Source organism: Polypterus senegalus, chromosome 12 (assembly GCF_016835505.1).
Source record: "Polypterus senegalus isolate Bchr_013 chromosome 12, ASM1683550v1, whole genome shotgun sequence".
Lineage (NCBI taxonomy): Eukaryota > Metazoa > Chordata > Cladistia > Polypteriformes > Polypteridae > Polypterus > Polypterus senegalus.
The window spans coordinates 157,317,814-157,332,934 of NC_053165.1; the positions used below are offsets into that span (position 1 = coordinate 157,317,814).

The 15,121-nt window shown below is 49.7% G+C and overlaps 1 protein-coding gene across 1 annotated transcript in view; it reads left to right on the forward strand.

The window, feature by feature from the left end:
* The first annotated feature begins 753 nt into the window (after positions 1–753).
* pkn1a (protein kinase N1a) overlaps positions 754–15,121 on the forward strand; it is an 81,916-nt gene continuing 67,548 nt past the window's right edge. The window contains 1 exon segment of the mRNA XM_039770441.1: positions 754–948. Coding sequence (XP_039626375.1) covers positions 895–948 — 54 coding nt within the window. The 5' untranslated portion in view covers positions 754–894.

A 15,121-nucleotide genomic window follows, 5' to 3' on the forward strand; every position in this document is an offset into this window, starting at 1 on the left:
GATGGGCATCCTACCCCGTGGACGGAAATCGATCCTTTACCCAGCCGGTATGCCATAACAGAAGGCTGGACAAAGAACTGGGCAATACCCAGCTTGGTTGCCTTATGATTCCCGTCCTGAGGGGGATGCCCAAAAAGGATGGCAGGGGAGCAGTTCATCTCCCACTACACTAGGTGGCAGAGTCCCGCAGGGCAGCATGGGAGTGCAGTCCTGCAGTGATCCCTGAGGGGGGCGATAGAGTGCGCTTTCTTATGACACGTTCTGTCATGGCACTGGAAGTGCCAGCATGAACGGAGCCCACCGTAACACGTGGAGGAGTCCGTGTCGGGGGGGCAGTGGGCTACACACTTGGAGAAGTTACATGTCTGTGTGTGGGCCGTGACTGTCATTGTGTGGAGCCGAGTGGATTACAAGCCCTTCATTGTAGAACTGGAGTTGTGTAAGTGTCTGAGGTTTGGGGGGCTCAGTGGTGCCCCCCACTATTGTTCACCCTCCATTGAGGAATGCCTAACCACCCAACAATGCTCGACTCCTCAAATATTTCAGATAAGTTGGCCCTTTGCCCGGTTAAATGTGCCCGTCACCTTCACCCGCCTCCTCCCCCTCACCCGCCCGTTGTGTGACAGCAGGAAGGAAGCCTTGTGGTCTTGATGTCCGGTTTCACTCTTGCACTCATCTTTCTTCCTCTCCTCCTCTCTCTCTCTGTGCCCCCCCGCTCCACGTCGAGATTTGAGAGATCGTTCAAGACAGGAAGCGCAGGGGTGGGGTTCAGCTGTCACAAACGACTCCTCCAGCCTCCCAAACAGTCCAGCGAGCGGAAAAAAAACCTCGGCGGGCTTTTCAAGGATGAGAGACTGAGGCGCCGTATCTCTCTCGACAGAGACCCCCAGAGGAATGGATCATCCCGAGCTTGCAGAGGTCATCCCCGAGCACGAGCCGGAAAGCGAGGTACCATCGGGCCTGTTCACTCGTTTTTGGGCGTCACGGACCGCGGCCCTCCGCTGTCACACAGTTCTTTCTTTTTGCTTTTGAGAAGTGGAACTTGAGCATGTGATGCCACTGGCTGTCGCACTCACCGTCGCGGACCGCCATTCGGTGAGCATGAGAACGTGAGCGGGAGCGCGCTGGAGGTCATCTGGGCTTTAATTGGTTTATTAATTAGGCAAGGGACCACAAAGATGGCCCCCCGCGGTGCTTGCATGTTACTGAAAAGCAGGAAATGTCTCGTCGTTTCTCGCGTTCCTTTCAGGATTTGAATGTCACTTTGCAGTGTGAATTATTTTCGCTCATTTTTGTCAGGCTGCTGGTGCTCTGGCGTTCAGGTGGCAACGCCATCTTGTATTAACATTGGTGATAAAATCATTTCAGTGTCAGTGTGTGTCGGGCTCAGCCGAGCAGAACGTCACGTCTCAGGATATGTCGTCAGTAGAAGAAGAAGAAGTAGGAGCAGAGTCACAATGTTCATCCAGGGGCTTACCCACTGCAGGCTTAGTGTCGGTTGTGCCAATGCCAGTAGGATAGGGCGCCAGCGCATTGTCACTCACGGGTGGCCCGTGACAGTTATTTACGTACACTCAACGGGGGCGCCTTCTTAGCTAACACTTCCCCTCCTTTTTGCTTCTCCTCCTCAGTTCTTCTTCTCCATGGAGTCCAGAAGATTCTTGAAACCGTGCTGGGCCATGTTGACCCGCCTGTAGATTGGTCATCTGCACATTCGTGCTGCCAGTCTCCTGTTTTCCTGCTAGTGACTGGCATGGCCACCAAAGAAGAGCACCAGACTTGTTGTCATGTCCACGCTGGAGGTATAGCCCTTAGAAGATGGGTCAGTTGTTTTCAGGGTGGCATTCCGGCGATGACTGATGGGTATGAACGGGTGCGTCACATCTTGCAGCGTGGACTGTTGACAACAAGGCAAAAGTTGGGTGCGTGGAGTCAAGCTGTTGTCGCCCGCCACCTGTGTGCCATGGCAGAGATCCAATCGACCGGGCGACGCTCTCCAGATCTGGTGAGCCTGTGCCCGCTGTGGCCTCAGCGTTCTGTTCTTGGCTGACAGGAGTGGAACCCGAAGTGGTCTCCTGATGTTGTAGCCCACCCATCTCATGGTTTGAGATTCTTTTCTGCCCACCTCAGATGTACAGATTGGCCATTTGACTTACGGTCAACTCAAACCCGTCTGGCCACTCTCCTCTGACCTCTGTCATCAGTGAGACGTTTCTGCCCACAGAACTGCGCATGTTTTAATTTGAGGGAGTGGGGTGGGTGGGATTCGCTCCAGTTTGACAAAACCCTTCAGACTGCTGTGCATGAAAGTCCAAGGAGATCAGCAACTCCAGAAATACTCCAACCAACTAATCGTGCCACTGAAATTGCATTTTCCCCCATTCTGGTGTTTGATGTGAGCAAGAACTGAAGCCCCTGACCTGAATCTGCAGGACTGTAACAATTGCACTGCTGCCACGTGATTGGCTGATTAGATCACTGCATGGATGAGCAGGGGCTCCTAATAATTTGCCCAGTTACCGTGTGTGACACCCATTCACACATCAAAGGAAGTAGAAGAGTTGGCATGTGGAAGATGGCATCGTAGAAAGGCAGTCATTCATTTTCTAGCCCGCTTTGTCATCATCAAATTTTTTTTGGTGGTCTTTGGGGGCTGGGGGAGTGCGAGGAGGTTATCCCAGCTAACATAAGGGCACAAGGCCGGAACAAAACCTGGAGGGGCCACCACAGGGCAGGTTAGAATGAAAACCTGCAGCCACTGTGGCCCTCCAGGACCAGAGTTGGAGACCCCCGCTGTAGGCACATCAGCTGATGCTGGTACCTCAGGTTCGTTTTTGATCTCCTGATCACTTGCATTAGAATCAGAGTCCAATTTGCAGCTAAACTGCAAAACGTCGCCCACCGAGTTATTTTGCTTTGTGCGTTCGCGTTGGTCTCTCGCCAGATGTCAATACCATTTTAGAGCTGGTTTGCTCTTCGCTACGCACGCATGTGCAGGGAGTCGAGGTCAGATCAACGAAGCTCACTTTCCTTCTAGCAAAGAGAGTCGAACTAAAACGTTAACGGTGGGCTTGGTCTCCGTTTACAGCCGATGCCCGTCCCCTACCCCTGAATTTCGACAAAAGTCAACATCCACCCTGAAAGAGTTCAGGAATTGGTTGAGTTGAAAACCTGCAGCCACTCTGGCCCTTCAGGACTGTGAGTGCGGGTCCACCTGCTCTACAGGTCAGGTCAGGTTGGGGGGCATGCACTGGTCCAGAGTGTTGTCACCCCCACCACTCGACAAAACAGCTCAGGATCCCCCCAGGCAGACACGCGGTCCAGTCCCACCCATCTATCTGCCGCAGCCAGGTGTTACGTGGGCGTCTCTTTGGCCTGGTCCAGCCACTCGGGTCCTCAATAATGAGGATCACCCTCGGGTAATGGCACCACATGGCTGTAGTGCCATAACTGACACTCCCTCACAATGCAGGTCATGTGCCCCATTCAGGACTCCATGAGCAACACAAAGTCAAACCAGCAGACCCAAGGATTCTCCGAAGAGACACAGTAGTGCAGTCCAGTCTTCATCTCAGGTCACTGGATAGCGGCCATGTCTCACAGCCATATAGCAAGTGCGGACACTAGAGGGCGTTGTTGCTCCAGCAGACACGGGGCACAAGTTAAAAGCGCAAAGAGCTCATTTATTTTTAGGAAACTCTTCCCAAAGCGTCCCCCACCACCACAGCCTCGAGTAAATAAATAGGCACCGCACACAACTGTTCTTCTTTCTCTGTCTCTTTCTCCTCCACTCCTCCCAGCAGGCTTCATCTACCTTCCTGCCCGACTCTGGCTCGTTCCTGTGAGGTCGCTCAAGCCCTCTTATATTGGCCAACCCGGAAGAGCTTCTTCTGCTCCGCCCACGTGATCTGCAAATACTTCCGGGTTATGGTGGAAAACCTCATACCGTGCGGCTCCTCCAATTTCACAGCAACCCCCCCATTGGCGGCACCCATGACACCCAACAGGGCGGAGATATAGAACTCCAAGTCCCACGGTGCCCTGTGTCAATCCAGGGGAGCATTCTGGGAGATGGCAGCGCCCTAAACAAGCTGCCTTCTCCCAACCTTCCATCTCTTGGGCGTCCTGGCAGGGTTGGGCTGCTACTATCTCTTACACAAGACAGGGAGCACCAGGTCTCTCAAGACTTGAACCTTCGTCCTTTTGCAGAGATCATCAGGGGTGCCACACACCGCTTCCTGGTGACCTCATGACCCCCCCCATGCTCTCCCAGTCTGTCTACTGACTTCATATGAAGAGTCACCAGAGACGTGAATGTCACCACCCAGGTCCAGGTATCTCTGACCTAGCAAATGGATGAGCTTTTGGCTGAGGCTAGCGGGGGGCGCCTCCTATTATGTGGTCTGCATGTGACCCCAGTGGTGCAACAGGGGAAAAAAGGATGAGATCCTGACTCTCCATGGCCAGAAAAGATCCCTGGGCATCTTCCGGAGAAAGAGTAGGGTGTATCCCCATGACCTGGCTAAACTGCCCGCCACGACTTGGTCATTGCAGCCCCCTTATCATCCCCTGTCACCACCTACATTTACATGTACTTTATTGGCTGACGCTTTCATCCACGGCAACTTACAACATTTACCATTGGTTCCATTTCTTTTTGCTTTTCCAATTGGAGAGCACAGGCAGGTCAGGTGACTTGCTCATGGTCCCACAGTGTCAGCAGTGGGATTTGAACCCACAAGTCCAAAGCTTTAACCACAACACCGTACTGCCTGCCTAACAGTTAGTGTGCGTTGAGCGTACTGGTGCAAGGATGGCTGCCGTCACCTCATCCAGGTGGGTGCTGCACGCTGGTGATGGCTGAAGTGGTTCACTGAGTAGGCTATGAAAGGTGTTATATATGTGGAGTTCATTATTGCTTTTTATTATTTGTCCTATCCCTTCTTTTATGAAGCATCTTCATTGCCTTGCTCTGTACAAGCCAGGGGTTCACGGTAATCCCTTCTCTTGTGGAGTGTTTTGTGTGTTGTGCAAATGTAACCAACTAACTAGAATTGTAAAGGAAAACCTAAATAAATTAAAAAAAAAAAAAGGGAAACAAAACAAATTAAACTAGATAAGCCCCCCCCAACGTAATGTGCTGTTAACTATACACAGCTTTGAAGTCTCAATGACCCATAATGATGAATATGTGGTTAGGTGGCCAGTATTGAGCGGAAAGTAAAACGTCTGGAGAAGACAAACCTGTATGGGTCCCAAGGCCTAAAGACCACCCTTAGCCAAGTACTAGGCAACATGGGGTGGACTACCTGTCCTCAAATAAAGATGGAGCCAGATGAGACTTTGCATTTTCACCCAACTTTCTTTTCTTTTCAGTATGAAAAAGTATGGCAGATTCTTACTTTCATAGTTATTCGTCGTATCTCAGCTGGGGTTCCTACCCTCACTGCTTCAACATGATCGAGACTTCATGACCCACCCACTGCTTTGACGTGATCGAGACTTCATGACCCCCCACCATGAACCCCTCACTGCTTTGACATGATCGAGACTTCATGACCCCCCCACCGTGACCCCCACTGCTTTGACATGATCGAGACTTCATGACCCCCACCATGACCCCCACTGCTTTGGCGTGATCGACTTCATGACCCCCCACTGCTTTGACGTGATCGACTTCATGACCCCCCACCATGACCCCCCCACTGCTTTGACCTGATCGAGACTTCATGACCCCCACCATGACCCCCACTGCTTTGACACGATTGAGACTTCATGACCCCCCCACCATGACCCACCCAATGCTTTGACGTGATCGAGACTTCATGACCTCCCCCCCAGCACAACCCACCCATCACTGTCATACGATTGGGACTTCATAGTTTCAGTGCGTAGTGCAGCACGATGGTGCAGCTCACCAGGGAGGCGAGCAATTATACGGTGCATTAGAGGGGCCGAAGTAAGATTGGGGGGCTTTCAGGTTATTCGTTATTTGCTTTAGGACCGTTTTGGTATGCGGTACTGGGGTCCGAAAGCTGGTATCTAACCAAAGTCAGGATTTAAAAACTGGTCCAACATTAGTCAGTGAGAATGTGTCCTGTGGTGGCCTGGCACCCAAGGTTGTGCCAAGTGCTGCTAATCTCCAGACCCCGTATCTGTCTTCTTACTAAAGGAGACCTTTATTAATTTTATGATTGTCGTCTTCTCCATTTATAACCAAACGTGTCCATCCATTTTCAAGTCTGTTAATCCCGGAGGCTGGAGCCTCTCCCAGCAGGCATCAGGCACAGGGTGGGACAAAGATGCATTGATAATTCAGGGACCACCCCTGCCAACCACATGCCAACCTTACTAAACCGTGTAGTCCTTGCACTTTAGCCATCAAGACCTTTAAGGCGTTTCTCCCTCTTCTCATCCCCATCCTGTGCTGATGTCATGTTACACGACTTCCGGTCGCATGATATGTCAGACGTGCCATCGCTGATGTCGTCACCGGACTTTGTCAGATTTACACGACTGCAAATCAGCAGGCACGTCGCATTTAGTGATTTTTTTCTGGTACAGTTGAGTTTGCCCGTTTTTCTGACATGCCAATAACAAGCCGGCGTCGTAAGAAGAGTTAACAGGCCCGGCGAGTTCAAACTTGATTTTTTTCCATTCTGTTGTGGTACATAAAACACGAAACATCAGGCAGACGAGTTTCTCTTCTTTACGGTTCGTGAGGTCCATTACATCCGCGAGCATTCTGTGCGTTGTAGACCTCCAGTGGAGCTCTCATTGGCCCTCTGCTCTCACACACACAGAGCTGCATGTACGACTGAAGACAAAAATCAAACCGTTTGAGGGGCGAGACACGGGGGGAGGGTGTCAGACTATACGAAGTGTGACGCCAGGTGCCACCGACCGAGGGCTACGACTGAAAATCACAGGAAAAGTTGCGCAGGGTCACATGACCGTTACCTGGCAAACAGGGTCCCCCATCATGAGAAACGTTTATGAAGACCCCCCCGGGAACATTTGGATGACGTTCAAAAATCACCTGGGTGAGCGGTATGGCTGACACGTCCACCTATGACATCTGCTTTTATTACATTACCGTCCTCGGCCTTTACTGACTTATGACTGAGGGGTCTGACGCCCCCCCCTTTGTTCAGCTTGCAGCAACAAAGAGAGCAGTGAGACGCTGATGTCTGAAACAAAAGTCGTCTCCAGGATTTCCTTCTGTTTCTTTCATTTTAAATAATGAACTGTTTTGTTTGCAGGGCAGTTCTGTAATTTAGTGATGCTCATCTGCAGGCCTCGAGTGCGTCTCTGGCGGAGTTAATTCATACATTTTAAGGACCCCCACAGATGGCTTCATTAGACTTTGTATTTGTCTCTGCTGGAGCCACGTGCTGCCTTGGGAGATTTAATGGATTTAATGTCGCTTGATGTTCTACTGCATTTACCAAAAGCAAGCACTGGCTCAATGAAGGCAGCAGGGGGTGACCTGCCAAGTCACAAGGGGTAACATGCCACAGTGCCCCCCAATCCCCCCCGCTCCAAGTGGTCAGATGGTTTTTTGAGGACCTTGCTTTGTATTGACTTTTTATAGGACATTGTGGTTTACATTTCAATTGTGAGTGTTGGTCTACGGCTGAACTCTGGGCGGTGCAGCCATTAGCTGTTACAACAAAACCCGGACTACAGTTAGAGTAGAGCTGATTATGAATTCACTTACACTTGTAATTATTTCATATCTATCTATCTATCTATCTATCTATCTATCTATCTATCTTATATGATGCCTTTCATATCTATCTATCTATCTATATAGTGCCTTTCATATCTGTCTATCTATCTATCTATCTATCTATCTATCTATCTATCTATCTATCTATCTATCTATCTATCTATCTATCTATCTATCTATCTATATAGTGCCTTTCATATCTGTCTATCTATCTATCTACATAGTGCCTTTCACATCTATCTATCTATCTATATACTGTAGTGCCTTTCATATCTGTCTGTCTATCTATCTATCTACTGTATCTATCTATCTTATATAGTGCCTTTCACATCTATCTATCTATCTATCTATCTATCTATCTATCTATCTATCTATCTATCTATCTATCTATCTTATATAGTGCCTTTCATATCTGTCTGTCTATCTCTATCTACTGTATCTATTTATCTCTCTATCTATCTATCTATCTATCTGATATAGTGCCATTCTCCCTGTGTCCTGCTCTCTCTCCATGTTCTTGATCTTTTTTTATCGTTCAGCACTCCTATCTGAGGTTTTGTCCTTGTCCAGTAAATCTGAAATCCAGCAGAAGTTTCATTGCAAGCAGAGGCGGGTGGCCCAAGTGTGTCACAGTGTCACGTATTTGTCCCTTTACTACTTCAGCTCGGTAGATGCACATCGCCTGACCCTCACTTTGTTTCCTGTGAGTAAAAATAGTGAGTGTGGGTCACATGTTGGACCCCATTGAGCATTTCCATAGCCACAGTGACACTTCGCTGTGTTTGTGGTGTGAGGGGCACCGAGGAGTCCACCAACACACCCATCAGGTCAACTGATGACTCTGAGTTAGGTCTGCTATCATTGTGTGTGTGTGTCCACACCATGCTGTGGGCCGGTGCCCTGTCCGTGCCCCCAAAACTACCAGCGTTTTCTCATGGTTGCCAAACTGTATTAAAGGGCCGGAGATGGCCAGTGGTTGGCTCCTGCCTTGCGCCCATTACTGCATGGAGAGGAAGCGTCTCCCTGCTTCCTGAAATTACACGACAAGTGCTGGAGTCTCAAAGTGTGGCTTTGTTATCTGATGATGTCTTATCTTCTGGTCGGGTTCTTTGTTCTTGCTAGTCCTTGCTGGCATAACACAGGGTGGCATGGCCACAGTGGCACCAGCCAAGGATGGCATTGGACTGGCACTGGAAGTGATGGCTTAAAGAAGATATTTTACATGTATGATGTTAGTATTCTATTAATATGGTATGGCACTTTTCCACTGCATTGTACGGCACGACACAGTTCAGTTCAGCTCACTTTTGGGGGGGTTTTCCACTGGGAACAGTACCTGGTACCTGGTCCTTTTTTTAGTACCACTTCAGCCGAGGTTCCAAGCGCGCCGAACCGTTACCAAAACGTGACGTGTAAACTCTGCTGGTCACTGATTGGCCGGAGAAAATCGTCATTACTGCGTCACTGAACTTGTGACACGAGACACAACAGACCCGCTAGATTTTTAGCACAGCCAGCGAAGGTTCGGACGCACCATTTTGTTTTAACCAAAATGGCTGTTTAGTGGTCTATTGAGGAAGTACAGGCGTTCCTCTCGTTGGTAGCCGAGCAGATCCAGCGAGAGCTGGATGGGGCGCGCGAATGAAAAAGTTTTTCAGGAGGTCGCTAAGCTCTTGGGCGCACACGGCTACCATTGGACTTACAAACAGTGTAGGGGACAAGTTAAAAAAAATGAAGAGCGAGCAGTAGAGGCGGCACAACTATAACGACACGTGAATAATCGCGCCCACTCTAAAGCGGTAATAAACTGCAGTCGAAACGCAAACCGAGCCGAACTGCGCCGAACCAAGGTGCGCTGTACTGAACCGTGCTGTGCCGTACTATGCAGTGGAAAAGCGCCAGTAAAGTGTTGTGCCTCGCGTCCTAAAACTGTGACTTTGATGTTGATTCTAACTTATGGACCGCCAGTGCCAAAGAAAGTTTTTAATACGACACATCATCTGGGTGGGGGGGTTAAGTTGTTTAACACGGGCACCGGGCTGTTTGAAAGATGCTATTTTTCAGAACCCGCATGCCATGTGACCCTAACCTTGGTTTGCCAGCTGCCCGCTGCAGGGCTGATGCCAGAGATCAGTAGATAAGAGAAGTTGGTGAAAAGTCGACACTCTGACCGGGCACTAAAAGAGCACAGAGATAACTTCAGCCCGCACAGGCAGACGCAATCGCAGTTACTTTGTTAGGTTTGATCCGTAGCCTCGGACAATCCGGATGTTTCTCCTGTTGCTTTTTATTACCTTTGTCCCCAACTGTCATGTGACTTTTGAGTGCCATCACGTGGCAGGCATTGACGTAAGAACACGTTGGCTCTCGAGTTGACACCATGAAAGGGGTGCGGGACGTTTGATGTTTGTGCACCTCGGGTGAATTTTATGTAAGTCCGTCATTTCCATTTAATTGTAACTAGCCAACCCGCGGCGTACCACACGCCGCATAATCAGGCCGGTTTTTTAATCATTTTTAAGCACAGGGAGAAAATTAACATTTGAAAAATCGGTAATGTAATAAATCGGCAAGAAAAGCAACATTGTAACAATGCAGCGAACCAACACACAATCGTCCGTGCGGCGTAGCGAGGTGGGAGGGCGGTGTGTACAAAGTGCAGGAGTATCTAAGAAGACGCATGTTTGTCGCGGATGCGAATTGCTGTATGTAGCGTGTAAAACAGTTTGCTATGCTGCACGCGGTCGTGCGTCGTAACCGAAAACTCATTTTTTAAAGACTGCTCACTTCATTGTGTTTTAACCTCCGTTGTTTTAATGATCCCATGGGATACCCCTCGCAAACCGTTTTACACGCCGCATATGGCGATTCACCTCCGCGAGAAACACGCCTCTATGAACAGTCAACGAGTGGGAGGGGGGTGAGTACAAAGGGTAGGGACGAAAACAGTGGGAGCGTATGAGTCGCACTTAGTGGCAATTCCACGGTTTGCAGCCCGAATGGAGTTCAACGGCTTACCCACGCCGGGTAGACACACACTCAGTCTCATGCATAATTATTTACTGAATGGTAAACACTTCTGGAAAGACACGGTCGTCTAAAACAGGTTAGTGTGAGAATACAACAGTAAGTGAATGAGAAGATGGAACTCTGGAGAGAGCAAAATACAACACAATAGTGAACCCGCGGCATAACAAACGCTGCATAATTATTTATTGATGGTTGAACACTTCTGGAAAGACACAGGGACACCCCTCGCAAACTGTTGTACACACCGCATACAGCGAATCACATCCGCAATATGATTTTTCCTAGATGGTCCTGTCGCGTCCACCCTCGCACTCGAAGCATACACACCGCCTGCTCATGTGTCCGCTCGCAAGAGAAACTCACGGCCACAAGCTGCCTGTGTGTGTGCCTCTGTCTGTCTCTGGCGCTGCCTCTGTGTGAACCGGTCAGGCACAGAGAAGGTCAGCTGCTGACAGAGCGTCTCGACTGTTGCTGCATTGGTGAAGCAGGTGAGACGGTAATGAAACAGAGGCACAGGGCTTATTGGTTTTTAAAGACTGATTCCTTCATTGTGCTTTAACCTCAGTTTTAAAGGATTGTTTTAAGGATCCCATGGGATACCCTCGCAAACCGTTTTACACGCTGCATATAGCGATTCACCTCCGCGAAACACGCCTCTATGAACAGTCAGCGTAGCTCGGAGGTACATGACATTAACCTGACCTGCACTGCATGTGGCCTCTCGACAGGCGAACATAAATGCGCCATTTTTCTGTGTCGTCGCGTCCGAGTTGGTGGGCGTGGCCCTGCGAGTTGTCGTCGTATCCAATGGTCTTGGAGTTGGTGGGCGTGGCCCTGCGAGTTGTCGCCGTATCCAATGGTCTTGGAGTTGGTGGCCGTGGCTCCTTCCTGTGTGCGCCATAGGTGTCTCACTTGTCGGCGGCTTAGTGAATCCACGCCCCTTCCGGCGTGCTTTCCATGGTTGTCTTGCCTTAGTGAATTATATATATATATATATAGATAGATATTTCCATAAATATTCACCTGCATCCTAGATTTATTTAAGAGGTGAAATCCACCTCTGTAGTCATCTACCCACCATAGACGGGTCACTCTGCCACTAGAATGAATACGTAAGCCTAGGGGGGGTCCAATGGGTGATTTGCCAACGCCGGTGGGCACACAGCCAGCTGTCAAGTCAAGCGTGGCTCACACAGGAAACGGGAGAAGATGGTTTCTCTTTGCCATAGCCCTGGATGTAGTGTCTTGATTCTGTCCATGCTTTGTGTCTCTTTGTTGTCAATGTAAAATACTTTAAACGTGAATAAGAAAAAATAAAACAATGGAAGAAAATTAGTCTGTCATACTTGGGCGTTGGGTTTTGTGCGAAACCGAGAATAAAAATGGCAGGGTGCCCACCACACGGCCGCCAGGAATAGTGAACACAGCTCAAACCTCCGGCCTCCACCATCAGACACGATTTATTTTCGCCCAGCCAGTGACTGCTTCCCCAGTCCGTCTGTCCGTTCACCACACCTGCTTTATCCGGTTTGAAGGATGTGGGGGACCAGAGCCTGTCCTGGCATCTGAGGCACAATTGTAGATGATGGCGCGTTATGTTACGATGGCGGCTGTGAACGCCCACGCTGCTCGATCTCAGACTGTAATTTGGGGTGTGGCAGCCGGGAGTCACAGACCTGGTGAAGGTGGTGGGGGGTCTTTAGAACTGCTCCACAAAAAGGGGCACAAGAGGCCCACCCTAGTCCAGCTTACTCTGACTACTAACTATGTGTTTCCAGCCCGGCCTGGCAAGTCTCAGAGTAATGGGGAAGCTGGCTGTGTTTCCAAAAATATGTCAAAAGGGAGGAGGAGGAAGAGGAGGAGGAAGAGGATGACTGTAAACCCCACCCAGCTGGCAGCATTGGAAAGTGCGGACTGAGAAAGGTGAACCGTTAAAGAAAGAAACAGGAGTGCAGATGTTATCTGGTGGGCTGTCGGTCTCGTGTGTGCGCCTGTCCGCAGTGCGGGGTCCCTCCAGGCTGTGCGTGTTTATTGTTTTTTAAGACCACTGCTGGCGTTTCAGGGAAAGCGCAAAAGATACGGAAAATAAAGACTGGGAGTTCAAATTGCTGTCCAAGAGCTCAGTGGCACACGGTAACGGAAGCTGAATGATTAATGTGTCCGTGACGGTGGGGACAGACAGACACGTAGACCACCATAGCTAGCAGGCTCCACACGTTTCTGTCTGCTGTGATATCTTCCTGCCATTGCGTCGCTATGTGACATAACATCAGTAAATGGAGTTCAGGTAAGCATTGTGGTCTACAGAAATACAACGTGTTCAAACGCAGCGGCCATTTTGTCACAGCGTGTTTGCATCTCTATTGAGACCGTCATATTAAATTTCTTCAGTTATTTGTTCCGACGTGCGGTCAGAAGGTGGATGTTGCGCCGCCTCCTCCATGCTTCACTGGTCTCGTTGGGCCGATTATTCGATTCGGGTGTTTCGAGTCCTGAAATCCGTATCTCCTGCGGTTCTCTGTTATCCTCTCTCTTCACGGCCGAGTTTATTTCGAATGCAGATATTTTCGTGGACATTCAGCTGCCAGTTCTTTTACACTTGCTCTGCTGTTCAGCGTTACCACGATAGCGCGACAGTGGCGTTCACATTTATCACTCGTCCATTGGTGCCAACGTCTGGCCTAATGCCACTGAAAGGCTGTGCCCTTGCATCGGTCATGTTTATTTTTAAAATATTCTTCCAAATATTCAAATCCCTTACAAGCAGAGTGTGAATGGACGGTGTGTCCTTCCTGTTCTCTCCTCTTCTCTCTCAGCTCCTCTTCCTCTTGCGAGTGTTGTCCTCTGCCTTCCAACTCCGATCCCCCCAAAGGCAAGGCAGAGTGGTCCTCTTTCACTTATGTTGTGTGCCCACCGTAATTCCGGGTCGGGCAGAAGTCTCTAGAAAGTCAGAGATGGTTTCTTCTCTGCAGCTCCCCCTGGTGGTTAGACAGGGTTGTAGCACAGGACTACACTTCCCAGCATGCCAGTGGGTTGAATAGAAGGGGTGGCGACACAAGAACGCTGAAGTGTAGACTCCCGGAAGGCCAACTCCTCCAACCCCTGCATCCTTCTGAAAGGATCGGTTCTGGACTGGTTGGGACGCCAGATGATGCCCGATGACGCTTACAATGTCTATCGGGGGGTCTTTTATTTATTTATTTATTTATTTTTTTTAAGGGGATGATGGTTCATTGCAATCAGAAGCTCGCCGTCTGTCGGTTAACTGATCGCTGCAGTCCACAGTCCCCGCCCCTAATTTGAGCTCCGCCCTCATGAGGCAGTTGGATTGGTTTAAAGATGTGCCACTCAGCAAGCCGTCTAATTGTCCCCTCCCCACTTTTTTATTCACTTCTTGTCGTCTCCAGACATGTATATTGTAAGTAAATGAAGGCTACGCTGGGAAAGTCGTATAGTGGGATGGGGACCCTCAACCAAATCAGTGCAAATGTTCAAATTATACAATTTGCAGAAATGAATTCTCTGCGTTTCGAAACCCCTGCATCATAACACATATATAACACTTCGTCCTCCTTGGTGTACGTTACTTGGCATTGGGGTGCCAGATCCTGTTCTGGAAGTAGTGGGCACAAAAGTGGAACGCAGCCCCGGGTGGGGCTGCCAGTCCATCTCCTCGCGCACTTGCCCACTTGCAGCAGTTGGTTGCCCGCATTTTTATATCCCCTTTTTAACAATGAAGGTCGACCCCGTGGGCACGCTGTGTAACGAGTGAAGCGAGTGCCCGCCAGGCTTGCAGGATATTTGAAGTGACAATAAACAAATATCGACGAGCGCCTCATTATTTCCGCATGTGTTCTAAACACATCTGCTCATTAGGAGTGAAGCAGATGACTAAATGGGTTCACATCCAAAGAAATCCATGACAAGCATGCAGCCCTGGCAGAGCTGGCAGTAGTTTTAGCTGAAGGGTCTGGCAAAAGAGTTCAAACAAATGGTGCTGCTTGTTAATATTCTGCCGTCTAGACTTTAAAGACTATAAAAAAAAAAACTAAACACACGGCAGTTACAGCACATCGGCATCGGCAGACTTCCTGATTGATCCGCACTGGAAGTGGTGGCGGCCACCGCCGCTACTGTGCCCTGCCATGCAAACGGGGCGGCGAGGCCTTGGCATGTGCCGCTCCAAAGGGGCCGGGCACCACCTCCCGTTGTTGACGTCTGCTGGCCGCCCGTTCCTTTTGTTAGGTTGATTTCCCCAAATGCGCTGAGTCACTTCATCCACATCCTAAAGTCCCCCACGACAGAGTCGGGTAGGCACATGTCGATTGGTGTGCTCTGGCGTTATGGGACCCCCGCTGC